The following is a 22,423-nucleotide window of genomic DNA, read 5'->3' on the forward strand; positions in this document are numbered from 1 at the left end:
ATCAAGATTATGTGGAGAGGACTCCTACAAACACAGAAAAAGAAGATGCAAACTCTACACAGGAAGCCCAGGACCTTCTTGCCATGAGGCAACAGGGCTAACCGCTGTACCACTGTACTCAAAAACCACTTTAAGGTGAATTTTACATGTGGGTAGTGATGGAGAGTTTCTCTGTGTCCAGAATTCTGCGTCACTCTATAGAGGCACTCCAAACAAACTGGAGGACACACAGACATCCCTACAGACCTTCGCATTCCCCCTCTGATAGCAAAATTTGCATCACTTAGAGCCCGCGGGACCCACGTGGCTACAGAAATGATAAAACTAACCTTAAATGAAGGATCTCGGCATCACAGCTATTCAGTCTGTCCATTAAACAGTTACCTGGTTTCTAACAAAGCTGATAATAATAATTATCATGTCTCACCTGCTTCAGTGTTTGTTTATGTGTCATAATAGTGTGCCTGCTAATGGGCCGCTGTTCACTGATATGAATGTGTGAATGAATATATGGCTGCATGGGAATAGGATGGCTGCACACAGCACGGGAGGGAAATTCACTCCACTCATTCAGACAACAGTACAATGATTGGGAGCTAACTCAGAGGAGGAAAGAGCAAAAGGGCAGGTGGACCTTTTTCATGCAGTGCTAACAGTGTGTACCCAGAGAGATACTCAGGAAGACACAGTGAAAGAACAAACAGGCCTGACCTCTGATCCAGTCCGTTTTGTACACAACCGTGGACAATTAAAGAGGTAGTACACACTGAAATGTGTTTTTTTAAAATGTATATCATTTCTTATAAGTTCTATATAAGATACATATTCTCAATAGATGATAACAGATGAGAACTTTATATACAAAGTGTGACTGTCAGCTATGTGTCAGCAACTAGATTTCAGCTTTGCATTTTCCGTACGTTAGAGCAGCTTTCCAGCTCTGTAACCTGTCCAGTTAAGCTCTCCAGAGTATATTTGAGCGATATGACGTGCTGTGAATTTTATCTGGTTCAGCTTTAAATACTCAGCAACAAGCACTAGTCTTGCTGATTAAGCAGTGCCACTGGCAGTTTCACAGGCCATTCCTTTTTTCCCACAGTGTATTTACTCTGAACAATACATTTGAGAATAGCTTGACAATACGCTTGTGTAACACAACCGAAAACCTGTTTAAGCCTCCGTGTGCAGTATGTGTAAAAGAAAACAGCGTTTCTTTGGTGAACAACTTCTGATTTGAGCATGAGACTAAAAAAAAAAAAGAAAAAAAAAGAAAAAACAAGATGTGAAAACCCAACTTTGGCTCTGGAAAGTTTAATTGGCATATCTGAGTAATTGGATCAGATCAGCACTTAATGAAAATATAAGCTGCAGGCCTATTCACATGCATGAATTCTCACTACCTGGCCATTTCTCTTTCCCCACACAATCTCCTAACTCAATATCACACATCTGTTTTTTTTCTGGTCACTTAAGTCCAACTAAATGAGCTCAGGTGTCACCCCAACCGACAGGTTCAAAACTGTTGTATTCTCCAGCTCGTTTTGCCTTTGGCTGCAGAGCAATGTGAAAGATAATACGTATGAAGTGCAGGGGTGAGCAGAATATCACAAACTAGATTAAATGCGGCCCTCTTCCCAACCTCCCAGCCTTCCCCCTTCCTCTTATGCCCTTGGAGCCCACTCTTCTTATCGTTTCACCTTTGTGTGTCTTAAATAGCTTATTTTACTCGCCTTTTCGATCTCTTTCTTCTTGTTCCTCTTTTGTGCCTGATTCTCATCTTGCAAATCTCACCCACCCACGTCTTATTAAACACAATGGTCACCTTTTCCTGGTGTGTGTGAGTGTCTGCTCCGGTGTGTCTAGGAGTTTGGATTTTTAGTAGAAACAATGAGCTGACTCATCATGCAGCATGCATATTAGAAAGTGTCCACCACCAACCCACGCATATATCACACCATGGAGACTGCCACACACACACACACACACACACACACACACACACACACACACACACACACACACACACACACACACACACCAGGAAAAAAAGCATTAAGCTATTTGTATTCTAAAATGAAATTGACTTTGAAGGACGGAGGTGGCGATGATCAGATGCAGAAGCCTCGACAAACAGCTCCCCTCACCCACCACGGAGACTTTCACATGAATAACAGTGGAGCTGGAGATGGGAGAGGAAAGCCCCCCTCCCTCCCTCTCTGAGTCTTTGTACCTCTGTCACGCAAAGGCATGCCTGTAGAAAAACTTCTCTGGCAGCGTATGAGGTCGCTTCACACATAACTTTTTATTTATCCTCTGATTCAGACACAAACAAAAGGCAGAACAGTGCTGTCTCTGTATTATGCACAACTTCCTTACTGCAAAAAAAAGAAGAAGAAGAAAAACCACAACAAATTAATTTCCTCCAGCTAGCAGATACCACCCCATTCATTCGTCTGGTTCCATAAGGACTTTAATGATTATAGGCAAGGCCTTCCAGACATTAATCCTAGCTGAGGACAGATAATTGTCTTCAATAGGGGACCAAGCAAGTTAAAATGAATCCAACGCCAAAAAGCTTAAAATTAGCAATTAAATATATACCCGATGTATAGGGCATAACAGCTTTAAGAAAAATAAGGTGTGCTATCTTTTAGCTTGTTATTTGCATTATTTTTATAGTTGGACTTTTAGAAAACGGAGCAAAAAAAAATGCAAATGTAAAACAATGAGAAGAGGAGCGCTTTTAACAAAGATTCCTGCAAGGACTGAATCGGAGATGTTCCGATGCCAGAATGTTGTAATCAATTTAACAGCAACCCTTGTTGGCAGCCCCAAATGAGAGTATCTTCAAAGTATCTACTTATCAAAGGTGTAAATTGATACTATGATAATAATTAAGAAAGCTTAGAATGTAATATGACCTTCAGCCACGGGTGGCAGCACTGAGCAGAGTAATCCTGAGCAGCAGTCCAGTGGTTGAACGAGGAAAAACATCTTTGAAGATCTGACACCAGGGGTGTCCAACTCCAGTCCTTGAGAGCTACTGTCCTGCAGCTTTTAGATGCATCCCTACTCCAATACAGCTGAACCAAATGGTTGGATTACCTCTTCAGCATGCCATCAAGTTTGGCCATTCATTTGATTCAGGTAGGTTGGAACAAGGATTTGTCTAAAATCTGCAGGACGGTAGCTCTCGAGGAGGGGAGTTGGACACCCCTGATATACACACAGTTGTCACATCTAGGCTTGTGAGATCAAAACATCAAAAAGGAGCACACAGTGTGGTATTTTATCTAAAAATGGGCTGAGTCTCTCTCTGCAGCCCATTCATAGATTAAAAAAAAGAACTTTGTGTTTATTTTTGATGTTCTAATGAAGGAAATGCCAAACTATGTGACAAAGCAACACAGTTTTTTTTACTGCTACAATGTTACAGTTACAAAAGCATGCAGAGCTGTAACGTTTTAATTCAGATGGACTTGTTTTGTGCTGCAGAGAACAGACTCAGCCAAATGCCTCTGAAGTCATCTGCAAATCGACATCCAAAATCCCCTCACCCCACTGACGTCAGCGGCGCAAGATTCTTTACACATGCTGTCATTTAAAACAAAGCCATCCTGGATGAGTGAGCTTTTACAAGCTTGCTGTACTTACGTCTCCGTTTTGTAGGTGGAGCATCTCTCCAGCGGGATCTTCAGGACTCTGTTGTTGAGCCCAACAAAGAGTGACCTGTCACTATGCAGGATCTGCAGGCTCAGGATCGGTTCTCGAACACCTGATGGGAAGAGCTCCATCTCCTCCAGGTAACAGCCTTGCAGGTTCTTGTTGGGGGTAGCCAGTGCCTTCAGGATGGTGCCGTACTCTAAAAGAGACAGACAAAATAAAGCAAGGAACCTACCTCCTCAATCTTAAAGTTTTGGTTTTCCTCTTTCACTACTAACCTGTGCTGATGTACATAACATGGAAGAGGGTGTCCATGCCCTGAACAATGTCCACGACTAGGTTTGAGAAGCGAACGTCATCCTGCATGACCAGCGGATCAATAGACTCCGGCTGGACAACATCGTTCATGAGGTAAAGCCGCTGGGCGTCCTGCAGACTGCGCTCTGTCAAGCCCTGATTCAGACCCTTGTCATCTATAGTACCGCACTGCAAAAGAAAGGCAATGTTGGAATTTGGACAAAGGGATATAAAGTAAGAAGAAGATGTGAAAATGTAAAATGCATATAAGAAAATCTAAAAGGCAGCGAGAGAGGCATGGACAAAAGCACGAAAAAAACAAACAAAGAGCATGCCACACACTCTTCTTTACACCTACCGAATCAATACGCCTCGTCTGGCGAGATTGTTTCAATTCCTAAATCTATGAAGTCTGAGTAATTGCAACTTTTGAATGGAATGTTATGTGAACACACTAACAGCGCAGCAGCTTAATGAGGCACTTGAGAAGAAAAAGTATGAAATGACAGTGTTCTGAAAAGCTTTGTTTGTGCAGCAGAGATTAGCTGTGGATTGCAACTTCTGCTCATTCTCTGGGATTTGAAATGAGAGGCTGATTTGTTTGCTGATTCTATTTTTTTTGGTGAACGACAATGACGGACTGACGGGTGATTATCAATATGTGGTTTTGTGGTAATCACAGTATCTAATTGGTTGAAATCTACTTCTTGCCTTCAGCTGCTAACTTGGAGAATTGGAGACTGCAGCCATGCTGTGCAGCACCAGCAGCAAGCTCTACACACCAAATGGTGTGAAATCCTAGATTACGGATCCATTTTTCCGACTAAAAATGTCACAGTGTTACAGCCTGAAGCCAATAACTGAAGGAAAGGATATATATTTCTTACAACTGAAGATGACTTTCATTTTGATTTAAGATGAATTGAGTCATCTTTATGCAGGAGAGTGCAGCAACTGAGAAAATTGGCAAATGTTCTTTTAGGGTTTCGAAGCTTTTGTCGAAATGTTGCATGAATGAAAGAAAAAACAAGATACTGAACTTTTTTGTTTTCACAGTATTTTGCAATCAGAAGATTACAAATTGGAAAAGATGGAAGGACAGCAGGGTAACTCTTTATCTTAATCAGTGTGCTAAGAATAGGAACTGGAAGTGCCAAAAACTGCACTTCGTCAAATGGCCACTTGAGGCTTGCCCCAGCTTTAGAAATCCTTCTCAGTTCAGTTCAGTTCAGTTCAGTTCATTTTTATTTCAAACATTTCAAACATGTGCCTTCACAATCATTACAAAATATCATTCCATTATTTGTTTGAAAAGGAGTAGGCTGAAGTATTTACTTATTTGTCCCTACCCCCTCAAGTTTTACCTCTCATTCATTTAATTTTTTTTTTGTCTTAAATTAAACAAACAACATATGAAACATATGAAGTAAAACAAAACATAACATACATAAATCAAAAACAAGAAATTAGCAAGCCCCACCACAGTATAGTTTCTTTCATATGAAAAATACAGAATGTGTATATTTGCAGATACACAAGTTATGGAAAAACAACAAAACAAAACAAAACAAAAAAACAAAAAAGAACCGCAACACCTCTCATACAAGGTCTTTAATAATCAGGCATAATCTTATCTTAAAGACCTCATAGTACCATATCACCCCAACAGAGCACTTCACTCTCAGATTGCAGGTTTACTTGTGGTTCCTTATGTATTTAAAAGTAAAATGGAAGACAGCGGCTTCTGCTTTCAGACCTCCCTCTTGTAAAATTAACTGCCAATTTGGATTCAGGAGACAAACACTCTCTCTACTATCAAGATTAGGTTTAAAACTTTGCTTTTGATAAAGCATATAGTTACCCTCCCTTAGATGTGCCGCAATTAGCCTATGCTGCTGAGAGATTCCCATGATGCGCATTTCTGAGTGTTTCTTCTACACTCACCTCATTTTATTTTCATTAGTTATTATTTATCTCAGGCTCTTGTCCACAGCGTGTCTTTGTCCTGTCTCCCCCACTCCATCCCTAACCAGTCGCGGCAGATGGCCGCCCCTCCCTGAGCCTGGTTCTGTCAGAGGTTTCTTCCTGTTAAAAGGGAGTTTTTTCTTCCCACTGTTGCCAGGTGCTTGTTCATAGGGAGGCATCTGATTGTTGGGGGTGTCTCTATATTATTGTATGGTTTTACCTTACAGTATAAGCAGTTGTTGTGATTTGGCGCTATATAAATAAAACTGAATTTAATTAAATCAATGATAACCATGCTGGTTGAATGGTAGCTGTCTGGTGTCTGATTGAAATGGCTTAACTTCTGCAAACTGGTATCCGTGAACTGGAGCTCTAATTACAGTTTCCTCTTTCACAGTTTAAAAAGGTAACTGACTGATTTAACTTTTAAACAGTGGTCTCAGTGAGGAGGTGTGTGGTTAAACTAACCTGGAAATTGTGGATGGGGTTGGGCGTGGGAAGCCAAGTGGAACGAGGATTCTCCTGGGTGCGGAAAGGCCCGTTGAAGGCCTGGGTGATGGCGCTCAAGTTGAAGGCACACACTGCAGATGCTGCAATACTGTTGCTTTATAGAGAGAGAAACAGGGAGGAGAAGACAGGAGGAAGAGGGTGGGGGAGGGAAAAAGAGGTAAAAATACAAATATTATTTCAACAATAATATTCATAACCGCTTAAAATGTTGGCAGCAAATGAAGGCATATCAGAAATCGACAATGTCCAGCTGTGCAATAAAGCTATTCTGCTAAGAGTTCCATCCTCTTAATGGAAGTCCTATCATTTATACCCACAATAAACAGGCGCTCCATGTCTAGCTTGCTTTGGCTGCAGGCTAAGCTATGCTATCAGTGCTGAGCAGTGAATGGCGACAGTATTAAGCTGAGGATATGGGAGGCAGCTCCACAGATTATGTGCACACACACACACACACACACACACACACACACACACACACACAGTCGCCTCACAGGTGTAACATATGAGAGTAAACCCTGGCCGAACAAGCAATGCGAGCAAAGGTATTATCGTGATGCTCTTTACTAATATTGTGCTGCAGGGTAATGAGTTTCTTAACAACTTGCTACTGCTGACTGCTTCCTCCTCCTTCTTATACAGTACATCCAGTAACACACAAACTTTCTACAGCACAGTGAACAGCCTGCTGCCTTGACATAGCTTTTGCTGATAAACTACCAGTTAGAAGATAGTGAGTGATACCATTAAAGGGGAAAGAGATTGGGAGAGAGTGAGAGAAAAGGCAACAGCCACAGAGTGAAAGAGACTTGCACCGAATCCACACACAAGACTTTGCATTAGCAACACAAACATTAGCAGAGAGCCTTTAAAATTTTCAGCTGAGGTTTAGCGAACGCAATGTAAATAAGATGCAAGCCATTAGCGGGCCAATTGTGGACTTTTGTGAGTTGAGGAGTGAAAAATGTGGCTGTAATGACGTCTGCGTGGACACTCCATCAGCCTACAGAGAAAGGAATACTTTTAAAATGGCAGGGTTCCTGAGTTTGTTTTGGCTCCTTGTGTGAAGTATGAGTCATTGAAGACTGCTGGTTGCGGGAAAAGCTGTATCACTGGGGTTTGGTAAATGGTTATTTGTTCATTTTTCTTTCTTGTTCTTTTCCTGACACATGACATATTTATCCATCTCTTAGCTAGACAAGCCATATTGGAGAATTTATTTGCAATTACTGAAGTTACAGCTACAGTAATGAGATGTGCTGCTGGGTGAAAAATGTGCTAGGACACTTTTTATAAGGTTAAATGTCTGGTCTCTTTCGACCAGGTTCAGGTTTATATGGGGCAATTATCTGTTAGGTAAGATTTGGGTGTTTTAGATACATGAGGGCTAGAATGACATTATTTGTGGATCTTGTCAATCCTATTGTTTGTCTATTTTCACTACATCCTATTATGCTTTGGGTAATACAATTTCAAAATGCTCCCCCCCCATAATGGCAGTGATTTAGCTGTACGTAACACCCGAGCCCAATAAATAATTTTAATTCCATTTTGGCAAAGCTACCCTATGAACAGTCATGCTGAATTAGTTTTCATCAGTTTCCTTTTCCACAGTATTCTGACCACCTGCCAAATACTGTTTTGGTCCCCCTTTTACTGCCTAGACATCCCTGACCCATCGAGACATGGACTCCACTAAACCCCTGAAGCTGTGCTGAGGTGCCTGGCACCGTGTTAGCAACGGATCCCTTAAGTCAGCGGTCCCCAACTCCCGGGCCACGGACCGGTACCGGTGGCATCCTACCACAAAGCAAAAAATGCTTTGTGGTAGGATGCATTATCCTGCTAAAAGGGGCCGCAGCCATCAGGGAATACTATTTCTTGGTCTGTTACAATGGTTAGGCAGATGGTACGTATCAAAGTAACATCCAGATAGATTTCCAGACCAAAGGCTTCCCTGTAGAATATTGCCCAAAGTATCACCTAGCCACCACTGGCTCGCCGTAGTGCATCCTGCTGTCAGGTGTTCCCAGGTCATCAAAGAAAACATGATTCATCGGACAAGGCCACCTTCTCCCAGTGCTCCGTAGTCCAGTTCTGACACTCACGTGACCATTATTGGTACTTTCGGTAGTGGACAGGGATCAGGATGGGGCACTCTGACTGGTCTGTTCCTATGCAGCCCCAGTGCTTATAATGGTATGCCTGATTAGTGTAATTAAGATTCATCTTTAAAGCTCCACTTTACCACTTTTTGCAGCAATCGCCGTTGCCTACTGGTGGTGGTCAGAGGGCCCGGTGGCGCCAGTGTCCGGCAGCCTCGCCTCTGTCAGTGCGCCCCAGGGCAGCTGTGGCTACAATGTAGCTGCCATCACCAGTGTGTGAATGTGTGTGTGAATGGGTGGATAACTGAATGTAGTGTAAAGCACTTTGGGGTCCATAGGGACTAAGTAAAGCGCTATACAAGTACAGGCCATTCTTATTCTTAGTTAAATAACTTTGAGTCTCTAGTTTGATGTTCAAAGTAATCAGTTTTTTTATATGACTAGAAAGCCAAAATGTCACAATCTGTTGCAACCATTGTTTTTTATTAAGTTACCATTCTTTTTTTTCTTTTCTTTTTTGTCCCGTTTGGATATTTAGCCATCAGAATTGTTGTCTTAAGGCCAAGAAAGATGCCAAGCGGATTTATTTTACCAAGTGGATCATCATGGCCTTGCCATATTGGTCCATTTAATTGACCTTTATTATAATTATGTATTTATTTTATTTTCGGTTGCTATAAAACGGGACAGACATGACTGGGGGATAGGACAGGGGGAAAGAATGAAAGAAAGAGGGAGAGAAAGAAATACAGAGGGGAGAAGAGAGGGGGGGGGGGGGAGAAAGAAAGAAAAACAAACAAAACACCTGGATCACCTGTATGGAGAAGAAAAAACAGAAGAGAAAGCAAACAAAGAAAGAGCAACATAATAAATACAGCACCATCACAATAAACTAGCTAGCAGTAGATATCAGTAGATACTAAATATTAAACAATATTGTGCAGCACGCAAGATAAACAGCGCACAATGTGCTTTGAGGCAGCAGCCAAGAAAGGTGTAGTCCGCGTCTGTGTACACCTGTGTGCATACCTGTGTGGATCAGCATGCTTGTATTCCAAAGGTTTCTCCATGTAACGATCTGCTAGGGAGTGTGGGGAGCCACAGCCCCGTCCACCAGGGTATGAAGCAGGTATGGAGGAGATCCAGGCCCCAGACATCCAGAGGCCCCAGAGTACGAGGACCCGAGGAGGACCACCAAAAAGGGGGGGAACCGTGCCACCCTCCTGGGAAGAGCTGAGTAGAGCCCCAAAGGAGAGGTCACCCAGCAGCTACGGAGCAGAGGCCAGAGGGGGTTGCAGTGGCGTGCCCGCGGGCTCTGCCGGCAGCCAGCTGTGCCAGAGAGGACCGAGCTTCAGGCCCAGAGGCCTGAGGGCACCCCACCCCCTGGAAGGGGCCCAGGCGGGCCACAGGCGCCTGGCCCTGCCAATCGGCCACCAGGAGTGAGCCGGTACATACATGAGCGCCCAGCCCCAGTCGACAAGAACTACCAACACACCAACGTCTGAGGGCATCAGCCACCGGCAGGGAGTGTGGTGAGGGGAGATAGGCCTCCGTACTTTAGAGGGCCTGAGATGTACCCAGAGAGGTGGAGTCTAAGACCCAACCTGACATATAGACACAGACGAACAGGCACACGCGGACACAGACGTGCATTCCCACCCCATATACACAACCAAATACTCGGCACTCACCCAACGTGTAGACAGACACAAATAGACACTGCACAGACAGTCGCACTCCCCAAACATTTTCTATATCCCAGGTCCAGGTACCCCCGCCCTCAGAGGGGCAAGCCGCACCTAGACCCAGGAGATGTAACCCTTCTCTCTGGGGTGGAGGCAAGCGGACCGCCTCCTTATCTGCAGTAGCAGGGAGGTCCCGCATCCCGGACCCCAATCTGACGGCCAGCACCTCCTCCCAGCCCCCCAGCCCTGACGGCTAACAGAACCGGGGTGAGTGAAGACCCCAAACCTCCCTACGCCCGCTCATATGTAGTGTTGCTGTGTGCTGTTCTAAAGTGCATTTAAGTTACCATTCTTACCTCAGAGTTGTTTCTAAGGTCTGCTGGGAGAGTGCTGGTTTCTTCTGTTGATTTTTGCGTTGAATACTACTTTCTCAGTGGTCCAGTTCAGGGCAGTGAAATAACTAATGCGTTCTGTCATTACCGCAGGGAAGCAAAGTGCTGTGCAGCTCCAAATGAGTTCTGACTAAACATTGGGAGAAGCCAAACAGGTGGCTCATTGACTGACTCAAAGGCCATTGAGGAAAACAGCCTGCACACTTCAGTAAAGGACTTTTTCTGAGGTTTTTTTTCCTTTTTTCTTTTCCAATGGCTCTGGTAGAGAAAAGAGTGGCAGGGAGGCAGAGAGAAAATGTGTAAAGCAGAGTGAGCCGCTGTGGTGAGCCAGCAGTAACCAAACCCCAACTGGAGGAAACCACAGGCAAATGCGCTGCAGTCACTGAGGGATATAGCCACAACAGTTTGCACATTCACACAGGCACAACTACACAGTTTGACATAATAGAAAGTTAAACTGTGGCTCCGTGGTCGTACCGTAGCTACAGCTTGCATTAAAGCTGCATTCGGTCACAGAAAGCCTGACATCGTCCAGGTTATTTGAGAGGTAATGCCAAGAGAGCAGAGCAAAAGGGTGCAGTGAAAGGACTGCAGCCTATTGCACTAATGGATGCAACCCATATGTTTTGAGCCTGCTTAAAAGCCCGGGAAAGTGATTGAAAAGCTGTTTGACATCTGCTATGCTGTTTGCCGCCGCTGCTTTGCCACTCTCCGAGGCCCGGGACCACAATGATTACTGTCAATATGAGTGAAGTTACTTCTTCAAGTGATTCATCTCATTCCAGCAGCCTCATCCTCTCACTGGTTGTCCCTTTAATTCCCTGTCTTATTTTACAGAATGTATCCATGTCCATCACTCTCTGTCCGATTTCTTTACTCCAGTTTGAACCAATTTAATTTAATGCTACACACGATGTGTGTTTCTCTGGATTTTTCATTGTATGGTTTTTACTGTGCTCCCCTGCAGGTGTGTGGCTTTTTGCAGAGCATCAGAAATGGAAGGAGTTCGAAAGAGAAGGCAGAATAAGAAAGATCAGGTTGACGAGGCTCTGCCTCTCTGTTAGATATGCATTACCTCCATATCCACTGATTATTGAACACTCTCCAAACCAATATATAACATGTTTTGTAGCTACTTGGCGCTGATTTTGCAGTGCTGTATTTTTACAGTCGTACTATATATTTCTATTTTTATTAACCCTCTCAAGGCAGGCGTTGCAGATTTGCAACAGTTAAAAGCTAACAACCTGATTACCCCACATACATATTTTATGAGGTTTTTTTTTTACTCAGAAGTACCACTGCAGGTATTCTTTTGTGCATTAGCAACAAAAACTTAATTTGAGCCTGAGAGGGTTAAACTGCCTGTTTTTATCTGCAGCTAAAATGAGTCATCTCTTGGTGCAGCATCAAAGTACTGCTTATTCATAAGTGCATCAGTAATGATAATGACACAACGTATCTGTATAAAATGTTTAAAAGGTCAAGTTCTTTAATTTTTTAATACTGAGTTATTGCTATTTTACATAATGACTCAATTTGCTGATATTTTACTATCACAGAGCATTTTATTAGGTACATGTGTTAACATAAATATCTAATCAACCAGTCACATGGTATTAACATGTTTAAGGAATGTAGACATGATCAACACAACCTATAAAGTTCAAATCATGCATCAGAATGCGGAAGAGAGGTGATTTAGGAGACTTTGAACATGGTATGGTTGTTTCAGAAACTGCTGATCTCAAGGGGTTTTCTTAGACAACCATCTTCAAGGTTTACAGAGAATTAGATGGGAAAGAGAAAATATCCAGTGCGCTGGATGTCTCAGATCCCTTTTTGATTACAGAGGTCAGAGGAGAATGGCCAGACTGCCTCAAACAGTCAGTCAAATAACAACTCATTACAACAAACACAGAAAATACACTGAAAACAGTGTATTCATCTCCTGATGGCTGCTATCAACAGGATAACACGCCATGTCACAAAGCTTAAATCATGTCAAACCGGTTTGTTAACATCACAATGACTTGGCATGGACTGTATGTGGATCCAAAGCTTGGTAAAACCACAAGATTCAGATCACAAAAAGATGTCTTTAGTGCAATAAACACACTGCAGTTAAGTTTAACTCCAGGCCCCTAAACATGGTCGTGCTGCCAGAGATACTCATTATATCACCCAATGTGAATTAATGCACTGCTGAAAATAGTCCAACAACTCCTCTGTTTACTGCTAAAAAAAAAACTGCAGGGCCAGCTGTTTAAGGAAATTAAAAAGGAAACTATATTAACACATTGCCAGTTGTCATGCCTTCTCAAGACTTGCTGCCAATAAGAAAGACATAGCAAAAACGAAGGCTTTATCCTTCAAGTAAAACTGAAGGAACTGAAAACTTAATTCTGCAGATGCCGTGGCACTTTTCCAAGATCAGTTCAAAAAAAATAAAAAAAGGTGTAAGGAAAGTAATGAACTCCTCGCTCAGCCTGGTTTCATGGCTCCCTGCAAACCACAATCAGCAAAGATCAGAACACCAGAGAGTGTCTGGTAAACACAAGAGGCTTATATGCATCTCACCTGATAATCTTATCTTTTTAGTTTGGAGGTGGCACAGCTGCTGCTGCACGTTCGTTTTGTTTGTGAGCTTCCTTTTTCTTACTAAACATTTTTTTTCCTGGTAGCATCACCTGACTGGTCGAACTGTGTCCCTAGTGAGTCTGTTTTTAACTTGCTGCATTAAAAAAAAAAGATTTGACAAGCAAAATGCACGTGCAGCGCTAACACACATCAGAATCCCCAGCTTTTTAGCTAATGCACCTAACCTCGTTTTGTGTGAGGAAGGGTACAGCTCAAACCACATTAAGGCCAATGTTTCAACCTCGTCGAATACCTGCATCGCAGCAAAAAAGGAAAAGGGCCCACTCAGCACAGCTACATGGCTGCAGGGACCAGAAATTGAACAGAGGCTGCCAGGATTATCCATACATATTTTTATACTGCACAACAATACGCCAGCAAAAGCAACAGCTTTGCCCCGAAACAGTCACATTCAGAGGCAGACTGAGTCAGCAACACCTACACTAAACAATAAAACAATGCCACGAGTTCAATAGGTTGCACAAAAATCCAGGTGTTAGATTGGAGACATCACAAAAAAAATCCCAGCGACGACAATAACAATCTGACACACAATTGAACCTCGGTGGGGGGTTTCATCTCTTAAAAATGTGACCTATATTTGCTGCGTGGTGAATCAAACGGGTCAAAAAATTAGAGAAAGTAAAGAAAATGTTAATAAAAATGTGTGTTTGTGTGAAAGCTGTAACATAAATAGTGGAAATACAGAAGCAGAAGAGTCCGTGAAGCTGTATTCAGATCAGGCCCAGTCTTCAAGATGGGCTCCCAGTTCATTTCAAGGTAGATTGGATGTCAGTGATGTGACGGGAAGAGAACATTGTGTAAAATCAGAAATATGGTAGTTATGTGGCTTGTCTCACTCGGCTGCCCAGAATATCATTTATCGTACACGTCAAATCTGATCTGGCTTGAAGTCAGTCACATATTTTCCAAGGATAGGAGGGCTCTCAGGGTCCCTAGGTGTTCTGTGAGTAAGTCAGGGGTATGTCTCAGTGAGTGTGACTTGCACTAAAAGTATGACGCGCCAAGTAACTATTGTGGCTGAAGCTAGAGATCATTTATCCTCTAATGAAATTAGTATTTGTGGAAGTTACAAGTCGGAGTTAAAGATCTATTTGCACCGCTTTCCACTGTCAAATTCGAAGGATACGTGTCCAACAATTTATATAACTTTCCCAAAATAAACTCATCGCTCTGCTAAATCTGCCTTTGAACGAGGCAGTCTGGACACTGTAGCGTGAACCTGCTTGTCTGTAGTACAATCTAGACCTAAAGAAATCTCTACATCAATTCCATTCACATTAGTTGCATGCAAAGATAACACTTAATCCTGCCTATGTTCTGCACTTTTGCCTCATAAGTTACTTAATAGATAAATCACTTACACAAATTACACACTAATCAATTAATGGACCATTTGTTGCAGTACTCCATATCCCCCTGCTAACCTCTCCAATATGAGACCCCTCCAAGAACGGGAGAAGTGGAGGGGGTCAGTGAAGTCACCTAGAAATAGATAAGGAGGCTCATAATTAGTTAGTAATGGCAGGTTAGACACCTCAGCGGGAGAATCACTGCGCAGAAGGACCTTGCCAATAAGGAACCTGAGTTAATTAAAAGACCTGGCTGTGCTCTTAGGACTTAAGTGTCCTTATTCTGATGGAATGCTAAAACCTTCCTCACAGCTTGACGCGCTCTGTTGGACGGTGGTGGCTTTTTTTTTCTTTGTTTTTTTCTCTAATTACCTGATGTGAATTCATGGCTCAATCATCAACGGTTTTACAAACCAACCAAAATCAGAAAAAAAACAATAAACTGGTAATATCATCATGCTAACATAAAGTTTACTTTGGCTTCCAGTTGGAAACTGCAATGAGGCTTAAACGTGTGTCAGCACAGGAGTTGTAGTGCCACGGAGGGCAACTGTCTCACTAACTGTGGCTGCTGAAGGCATTTTGGAAGCATTGCTAAAAAGCTGTGCTGTGTCTGCTTCTGAAGGGAGCTCATCAAGCTGCAAAGAGCAGATGAGGAAGGAAGCGTCCAAACTAAAAGGCTCTGTGCAGACTGAATGCTCTACCAGAACGCTCTTTCTGTGGTATGAACATGCACCGCAGCAAAAAACACACATTTCTGTTTAAAGCATACAACTGTCCATGTAAGCTACTTAACAAATCCTATTTTTCTCACTCTGTATTAGGGCTGGGCCATATTATACCGTTCACGATAATACCGGTATAATGTTAGGCAACGATAGGAAAATGAAATATCGCGATAGAATGGGAGTAAAACGCGCATGCGCAGTGCCTTTGTTTTCATACGCACATGGCCGGTCGTTGAGTGAAACAGATGAACCAGAATTGGTTTGTAAAAATGGTGCAACTTCAGTGATGTGGAACTGGTTTGGTGTTTGTCCGTCAGATACACAACAAAGCACATTTTTTTTGCAGAACATGCAAGCGGCCATCGTTATTGTCGTATTTGTCGGACTAAGATGCTCTTAAATCTGGGAGTAATCTGGGTCCTAAGCTCCGTAATCTTCAGGTCAAACAACACTGCAGCATCACTTAGAGTTAAAAACTGTCTAAATTCTTTCATCTTTAATAAAACGATCAGCATTGCTGCTTTACCAGGTGTAACTATAAAGTTTAACTTCCAGGCATCCATGAAAACAAAAGTTATTACATTTAACGGAGTTAGAAGTTAGCAGGAAGCTAGCGGAAGTTAGCTCGCTAGTTTCGCTAGTTACCTAAGCATGATATTGCATGTTCTGACTGAGAGATTTCTGAAAAAAATCAAACGTACAGCTCTGCTGTCACTTCCAGCATAAATGAAGACAGGAAACTAAACAGCAGTGACGTTTGTAGGGTTACTGAAGTTGGGCTAGCTGGTATATAATGATGTGCTACGTGATCGCTAGCGACACAGCTATGTTAGCATAACATAAACAGTGAAGCTGGAGGACGAACACTAACACTTTTCCACTTATAAAAGTTAATGTGAAGGTTCTTCATGGTTAGAGACAAATGCAATCGCATGGCAGGATGCTGTAAACGGACCAAACTTCAGTCAGGAGAACAACTGAGATAATCCATCCACAATACGAGGTTAGTTATTAATATACTGCAACAACATGGGAATAGAGCAGCTGCAGAGAATTCAACATTAATGAATCAATGTTACAGAAGTGGAGGAAGCAAGAAGAATGAGTTTAATAAAGTTTGATTTATCTGACTGCTTTGTTTCGCTTAATGTGCCTTATAATCCCGTGCACCTTATGGTCCGAAAAATGCGTACTGTACACTGCAGTTTAATGTTGCAAAGCACCTCTTTTTAACTTCAGTGGATATTATACATGGTTATGCTCAGGATATGTCAGCCCATTTCTACTGGAAATGCCTTTTGGTTAAACTTTCAGCAAGGAATTTGCATTTGCACTGTTACATTTTTATAAAGCTTTAATGTACATAAAAACCAGCTTCTTGTTTAAGTGAAAATAAATGGAAGGTTGTCTTTTTGCACTAGTAATGTTGTGGAGTTGTATTTTGTCTCGCATCAATTATATCGTCGGTTATATCGTTATCGCAAATTTTCAAATATATATCGTGATAAATATTTTTGGCCATATCGCCCTGCTCTACTCTGTATCCATAAAATCATGAGGGGAAATGTACTTTACTGCCCAAAACGTAGGATACCCACACTCAGCACTGCACAGACAAAAGGGGGGAGGATCAAAGAGGTTGCTGATGCTCTGTTAGGGAGCTGCTTTTGCTTAGTGGGCTGTGTAGAGATTGAGTAACAGGGATGAAAACCATTATGTTTTAAATCCGTTTATACACAGCAGCATTCTTTGCAGTGTAATACAAAAATCAGCGCCTCCCTTTTTTAATCGTTTGATCTAGAAAAATTGAGAGAAGTCTTCAAAATGCTCATTTCACAAAGCAGCGCCTTTGAATTTTGCGAGAACAAAACTTTGTGACTGTTATTTCTTGATGAACAACTTCACCGACGACCGAAATTGTAGGTTTTGTCTGCCAAACATCAACCTAAAGTGACCAAGGGATAAACCAAGACGGTCACAAAGAGAGGGAGGAGGTGGATTTATAGTACCGAGAGCCGGCCCAGGCAGACAGAGGGTATAAGTGCTCCGTTCCAGCTCTTCCTGTTTTGTTTTACAGCCCCAAACTCCTGGGAGCAGCTGTGAGTCTGCTCAATTTAGGCCAGACAGATGGAGGCAGTGTTGGTGGTGATTGCATTAACATATCCAGCCCCAAAGAGCGAAGCAGTTTTGGAGGGTGGACCGGCAAGTCGCTTCAGAATTGAAGGAGGAGACAATGGGAGAAAGACAAAAGCTTGGAGCTTAATGATTTTTCTCATTACCTCTTCTCATTTCTCTATCTCCTCCTCTCTTTCTTTATCCCCCTGGCTTTTCATTTCTTTTGTCTCTCGGCCATTTCCTGCTCTCTCACGCTCTTCCCATCTATCACCAAAAATGGCTGCAGGCTGATGGGAAGCAGCAATGCAGTGTCAACTGCCGGCGGCTTAACAGGTGAGAGAGCAGAAGGTGAGAGGCAGGATTCAACTTCTCCCCTGACAGTACTCAGAATACATCTGAATAGCATCAGCCATGGCTCCTCACACACACAAAGGCACACCTTACACGCACGCAGGCACAAAGTGCATGTACAGTTCAAGAGATTGTTTTGCCACGCTTGCAAGGTTTATCGCCAAGTCTTAATAGTTTCACATGACTTTGACTCAAGTGGTGGACTGGGTGGCTTCAGATTCGACTTTCCAAATTTAAAAAGAAAGGTTATGTACGCAGCATCCTTGGCATCTGCTACATACTTCCTTGTCACTGTGGAAAAGAGCATTTCATGACTCAACGGTAGATGTATATGTAGTGTTTTCTCACAAGTGAGAAAGAAAGTGTTGTCTTGGTTTTTAGTTTTGATTCATCCTTTATTCTTCAGTGTGTTTAGTTACTCAATCTCATGCAAGGTTCAAAATTTGTCCCGAGGGAAGTCTTAAAAGGAAAAGTCAAAATTCATTGAAGGGTATGAATGTGCTGAGATAATTTGCAGAACCTAGGTGCAGAGAGAGATACATGCTGTTTAAATATACTTCAAAATAAATGCAGTCACAGATAAATGGAATGGTACTTATTTGGCACCCTTCAACTCAATTTGAGCACTTAAAGCACTTACTTTAAGTCTCTGAATCTCACACACAAACACACAGAGCACTTTTAATCTAACATCCATACAGACACTCATATTCCGATGGATGCATTGGGGGCAATTTGGGGTTCAGTATCGTGCCCAGGGATATTTCGACAGCTGGACTGGAGGAGCCTGAGACGGAGCCACTGACCTTTCGATTGGTAGATGCCCCACTCTACCACTTGAGCCACATCTGCAACACACATTAAAGGATTGCAGACATAAAAAAGGCCCAAGCTATAATTTATATTGATGTACATGTCTCCTTGACATCTTTTCTTGGACTACTGTGTTAAACAGAGTGACCAAGCTGCTGTGCGCTTGCTGCTACCCTCTAATTAGAGCAGAGTGTGACACAATTACACTTTTACTAAACATAAAAGCCGCAAAATAATCTCCAATGTACACACTTTTGTTCTCGGTGTTTCCTCTCTGTAATGAAGTGTGTTACACCCCCACCTGGAGCAATCAAACGCACCAGAGAGAGTATGAGTCAATCTGTGTATCCAGCTCGGCAGAGAGCTGTGTGCATCCGCACTGATCATTAGCAGCAGCGGGGTGGCTCAAACTTTGGAAAATTGTCTCTCTATACAGGCAGGAAAATGTTGCAGTAACAAACCTTATGAAGTGACGAAATCTGAGGCCTAAATGAGGAGAAGTTCAAGTGCTACGGTGTGTGCGCCAGTGTTCCCTTATTAATATTCTTGTTGCTGTTGAAAGGGCTCTTCAGCACAGCTGCAGCTTGTTTTGGTGGGGTTGTTCATCCTTTCTATTCAACAGCGAGGGCAACATTGAGGAGGAATGCATGGGTAAGTGTTGCATTACAGTAATTTTATGCTTTATGATACAAAGAGGAATATTGATGCTGTCACACTAGATACATAAGAGACAAATGCTGATGAAATGAGCCCTGGGACGCAGACATACGATCCCTTTCAATGAATCTGTGGTCATTCTGTGTGTCTTTTGGGTTATTTTGTGTCTTTTTTAGATTTTACGCTCCTTTAGTAATCCACCTGCAAACACCGGCTGAGCAGCAGGCTCATACCCACATTTGCACAGGCTGAATTGATTTAGATAGTAAATGCCAGAAAAGTATTTTCTCTGCCATTAATGTGCATTTTTTTGAAAGAACAGACTCTTTGGTGGGCTGTTAACTTGGGGTGTTTAAAAAAATGTGAACACTGATAATAAAGCTAATAATATATTGCTTGGGGAGGAAAATCGAGATTGCACATGAGCTCTTTGAAACGACTAATCTCTTTTGCCTGCTTTTAAAGATAAACTGTTATGTAATGTGGTTAAATACTAGATCTAAAAACATGGAAACCTCGTCTAAAGTAAAACCTGTTTTCCCCCCCAGGATGACATTTTTTCCACATGTGTTCACAGACTGTAGACATCATATACTGAAAACAAAGCAAAGACACCCAATCGAAATGTCTGTACATCAAAATAAGTTTGAAAATTTCGTCCTCGACTTATTTCAGCCTATTTTCCTCAATTATGCTGCAACGAAAAAAGCACTTCACAGTTCGGTCGCGAATAAATTGGAATAAAAGTGGAGTGCAAAGTGTGTAAACAAAAGGCAGGTGGTTGAACTTTATTAGAGAGCGGCGCCGCATTCAGCAGGTGCAGCACTCAGCGCCCTAAACGTCTGCAAGCATCACTGCTTTACCTCAAACACAGAGCCGTGATGAAATGGCCGCGTGCCACGGGTTTTCTCTCGGCGTCTAGAAATGCCTACGACTGCATCAAAAAAGCCAAACAAATCGTGTGTGTCAAACAGGGCGGGCAGTGTGCGCGCTCGAGCTCACTCACACATTGGTTGTGAAGATGCCGTAGATAAGGTCTTGCTCGGGCAGGTAGAAGGTGCTCTGCAGCTCGTTGTAGTAGAAGGGGATCTCCCCGGAGCGAGAGCAGTTGAGCCTCGCCTTCATGAACGTGGTCCAAGTGTCCTCCAAGAGAAATCGCCCGCCGATGTCGTTCTTGCAGACCCTCGCCACGCGGGAATACACCGTCTTGCCGCAGTCGTGCTCCACTGCATTCTCCCTCAGGAAGAAGAAGGTGAAAAGGCCGACGTCGTAGGCTGAGATAAAGTGGGGTTCTATGGGGGGGAAGAAGGGGAGAGGGGATCATTACATCTACTCCTGCAGCACAGAAATATTTGCAGCATTTATCTTGTAGATGCTGTTTGCTTTGACCCTTTTGCTCCTTATTACTGAATGCAAGCACAAGTTTGAATTCCTGCCACCCCAGTTTGAGATGGTCTGGAAAAGGAGCCTAAATGTCAAATGTGTAAATGAGGAGAAGCCGCAGAGAGGGATAGGAAGCAGATAAAAAACGGTTACTAATAAATCTGTCTGATATTTTGATGGTAAATCCATGGAGCGATTTCTGTTTAACTACATGTCCGCACTGCTTTTATTGCCTGGGAAAAGGGGGGGTGCGGGTGGGGACACATAGAAAATGATTAATGGGCCTCTCTGCTCAGTGGGTTATCAGGTAAACGGCACAGAACAAGAGGGACGTTACTGTCACTCTTTAGACACGAATGACTCATCACCAAACACTAATTTACTGCTGTCTGCTGTCAGGGGGAAAAGGGCGCTTCGACTTGTACATTTGTGTTTGGCAGAAATCTAACAGGACAGGCTCGTTTGAAAACTCACTTTCTTTTTGTTGCAGCATCTTCTCGTGGTGACAGTCTTGGCTTTATGTACGCCGGAGACATGTGCAGACACATCAAGTGTTGTTTCTTGTGTGATACTTTTAATGAAACGCTAAACTTTACAATCCTAGTTTGTAGCATAAAAATAAACCTAAAAAAGTTGTTTTTAGTATTGCATATAATTGAAATGACCTGTTTTTACAGGTGATGAGTGTATTTTGAGGGTTTTGCAGAAAAACATTCATAAGTGTTAATAAAAAGCTGAGGTTGTTAACGATCACTAAGTAGAAGACGTCTTGTTTTTCATGAGAGGATTAAATTGTTGCGACACTTCCGGCTTAACACCCACACGGCTGTTTTGACACGGAGCATCACGCTGAAGATTTGTTTTCTACCGCTGTGTTTTCTTCTTCTTTCAGATGAGCACTGCTCATGTGCAGAAATGATCAAACACACTGCTGCTGCTGCTGTTTTCCCTTGGGACCCATTTATTGTAACTTATAGCACATCCGGGCACATGCACACTCACTCGGGCAAAACATGAATGGAAGAATACCTTAATTTGCACAGACACATGCACACACATAATGAAAATGTAAAAGGCAGATACTGCGATTACAAACACACACACACAAGCTTCCACATGCACAAACAGGATGGACATGACCTGTTAACAGCCGTGTTGGAATGTGCATCAGAGCCTACCGAGTCTTTTTAGAGATTGTAATTTTTACACAAAGCAGGGAGAAAACTAATCCGCTTCTCCACACACAGCGACAGCATCTGTGATGAAAATAACTGGCAGTTTGGGCCGAGCACAAACCAAAGCTCCCGTGGTATCAAAAGAAGAAAGACACAATCAGCAGGAGGAGGGATCCCAACTTTTCAACGCTGTAATCAAGTTTTATTAAAGGGGCGGCGAGTGCCAAAGACCTCGCTCCCCGACCACCATAATTACTCTGCGAGAATGTGAGGAAAGCAGCGGTGGCTAATTTAGCAGGTGATCTAATCGACTTATCGAGTTAAATTAAATTTACTTGTGATTCTTATCAGTTCATCCTCAGCTGGTATTTCAAATCGAAGGCGAGTACGAATGCTATTAAAGAAACAGAGCTTGTTATTAGCATTTTTATTATACATGAAACCCAAAGGTAATCACAGTGTTTACAGCGGTGGCAAAAAGATTTGTCAAACCTTTGTCAAGATCTCTGTAATGAACTCCGATCCCCCATTTAGACTGTTAATCGGTGCAAACAGGCGTGCTGATGAACAA

General features: G+C 42.6%; 1 protein-coding gene across 3 annotated transcripts in view; it reads right to left on the reverse strand.

The window, feature by feature from the left end:
• sema5ba (sema domain, seven thrombospondin repeats (type 1 and type 1-like), transmembrane domain (TM) and short cytoplasmic domain, (semaphorin) 5Ba) overlaps window positions 1-22,423 on the reverse strand; it is a 200,872-nt gene that overhangs the window by 38,689 nt on the left and 139,760 nt on the right. For all 3 annotated transcript variants that reach the window (XM_076875383.1, XM_004568969.4, XM_076875382.1), the window contains 4 exons: window positions 20,301-20,586; window positions 6,394-6,529; window positions 3,942-4,149; window positions 3,655-3,862 (listed from right to left, as the gene is read on the reverse strand). In XM_076875383.1, the coding sequence (XP_076731498.1) occupies window positions 3,655-3,862; window positions 3,942-4,149; window positions 6,394-6,529; window positions 20,301-20,586 (838 nt within the window). The remainder of the gene's footprint in view (window positions 1-3,654; window positions 3,863-3,941; window positions 4,150-6,393; window positions 6,530-20,300; window positions 20,587-22,423) is intronic.

This window comes from Maylandia zebra, linkage group LG16 (genome assembly GCF_041146795.1).
Source record: "Maylandia zebra isolate NMK-2024a linkage group LG16, Mzebra_GT3a, whole genome shotgun sequence".
In the NCBI taxonomy this organism is placed as follows: Eukaryota; Metazoa; Chordata; class Actinopteri; order Cichliformes; family Cichlidae; genus Maylandia; species Maylandia zebra.